At 62.6% G+C, this 2,277-nt stretch overlaps 1 protein-coding gene across 1 annotated transcript; it reads left to right on the forward strand.

Moving 5' to 3' along the window:
• Positions 1–379: 379 nt before the first annotated feature.
• On the forward strand, positions 380–1,492 carry LOC104537169 (transcription factor RelB-like; the record flags this gene model as incomplete). Its single annotated transcript, XM_010179975.1, has 2 exons — positions 380–484; positions 1,277–1,492. Coding segments are annotated over 2 exons (321 nt in total), but the record flags the coding sequence as incomplete, so codon positions are not given.
• Between the last annotated feature and the right edge of the window lie 785 nt (positions 1,493–2,277).

Here is a 2,277-nt window from a genome sequence, read left to right on the forward strand (position 1 = left end):
CAGTTCATCCCAGTCTCCTTCCCGATTTCAGTCCCCATCCCAGTCCATCCCATCCCATTCAGTCCAATGCCCCATCCCAATCCCATCCCAGTCCCAGTCCCATCTGTCCCATGCCCCATCCCAGTCCATCCCAGTCCCTATCCCAGTCCCCTGCCTGGTCCCAGTCCCTATCCCAGTCCCCATCCCAGACCCATCCCATGCCCATCCCAGTCCAGTTCCAGTCCCATCTCCATCCCAGTCCCATCCCCATCCCCATCCCAATCCCGTCACATCCCAGTCACACATCCATCCCAGTCCCAGTCCTCATCCCAGTCCATCCCAGTCCATCCCAGTCCACCCATTTTGGTCCCAGCACCCGCACTGGTTCCCCTTCCTGCAGAATCCACCAACACCTCGGAGCTGCGGATCTGCCGGATGAACAAAGAGAGTGGCCCCTGCACGGGGGGCGAGGAGCTCTACCTGCTGTGTGACAAGGTCCAGAAAGGTACTGGGACAAACTGGGATCCACTGGGAGCCAACTGGGAACACCCAGGGCCCAGTTACCCCCTGGGGGAGCCAGGATTTGGGTGGGGGGAAAAAGGAGAGTGCTGGGATGGGACCAGTTGAGGTCACTGGGAGCTGCTCCCTCCTGCAGGGTCCTGAGCACCCCTGGGTGCTGGGGGGGTCCTATGGGTGCTATGGGGGGGAATAAGGGGGTCCCACAGCCTGTGCTATAGGGGGAGGACCCCAAATTGCTGTGGGGAGACCCTGGGGTGCCATAGAGAGGGGAAAGGGGGCAACCTTGGGGTGCTATGGGAGGACCTTGGGGTGTTGATGGGGATATTGGGTGGTATTGGGGGTCCCATGGGTGCTATGGGGGGGAATAAGGGGGTCCCACACCCTCTGCTATAGGGGAGGACCCCAAATAGTGATGGAGAGACCTTGGGTGCCATAGAGAGGGGAAAGGGGGCAACCTTGGGGTGCTATGGGAGGACCTTGGGGTGTTGATGGGGATATTGGGTGGTATTGGGGGTCCCATGGGTGCTATGGGGGGGAATAAGGGGATCCCACACCCTCTGCTATAGGGGAGGACCCCAAATTGCAATGGGGAGACCCTGGGTGCCATAGAGAGGGGAAAGGGGAGACCTTGGAGTATCAAGGGGGGACCTTGAGGTGCCAAGGGGAGGCCTTGGGGTACCAAGGGAAGACTTCAGGGTGCCAAGGGGAAACCTTAGGGTGCCGGGGGATGTTCCCCCAAATTTGAGGGGGTGCCTTTCCCCCCCCTCCCCCCGTGCAGAGGACATCGCGGTGGTTTTCCGGCGGGAGGCGTGGGAGGCGCGGGCGGATTTCTCGCAGGCCGACGTGCACCGCCAGGTCGCCATCGTCCTCAAGACCCCCCCGTACCGGCAGCTGGAGCTGGAGGCCCCCGTGGAGGTGGAGGTTTTCCTGCAGCGCCTCACCGACAGCGTCTGCAGCGACCCCTTCCGCTTCACCTACCTGCCCCGAGACCACGGTGAGGGCTGGGGGGAGGCTGCAGGACCCATAGCAGGGGAATGGGACCCATAGGAGTGTGGGGATGGACCCCTGAGATGGGGATGGGACACTTGGGTTTGGGATATGGCCCAAGGGATGGGGATGGGGGCCTGGGTTTGGGGACAGGAGCCTGGGATGAGAGCCATGGGATGGGGATGGGAGACCAAGGATGGGACCCTAGGGATGGGGACAGGACCCTGAGATGGGGATGGGACCCTTGGGTTTGGGATGTGGTCCAGGGGATGGGGATGGGACCCCTGAGATGGGCATGGGGGCCTGGGACTGGGGACAGGAGCCTGGGATGGGACCCATGGGATGGGAATGGGACACTTGGGTTTGGGATGTGGCGCAAGGGATGGGGACAGGACCCCAAGGATGGGACCCAGGGAGTGGGGATGGGAGCCCCAGGATAGGGATGGGACCCTCGAGATGGGACTCATGGGGTGGGAATGGGACCCATGGGATGGGGATGAGACCTCGGGGTTTGGGGGCAGGACCCCAGGGTGGGACCCATGGGGTGGAGATGGGACCCCTACAGTAGGGATGGAGTCCCGGGTTTGGGATGGGACCCATGGGATGGGATCCATGGGGTGATGGGACCCATGGGATGGGATCCATGGGGTGATGGGACCCATGGGTTGGGGATGGGATCCTGGGTTTGGGATGTGGTGCAGGGTTTGGAGATGGGACCCCTGAGATGGGAGCCATGGAATGGGCATGGGAGCCCAAGGATGGGACCCTTGGGGTGGGGAGAAGAGCCTGGGG

The sequence above is a fragment of the Mesitornis unicolor genome, unplaced genomic scaffold, assembly GCF_000695765.1.
Source record: "Mesitornis unicolor isolate BGI_N332 unplaced genomic scaffold, ASM69576v1 scaffold12122, whole genome shotgun sequence".
NCBI classification, from domain to species: domain Eukaryota; kingdom Metazoa; phylum Chordata; class Aves; order Mesitornithiformes; family Mesitornithidae; genus Mesitornis; species Mesitornis unicolor.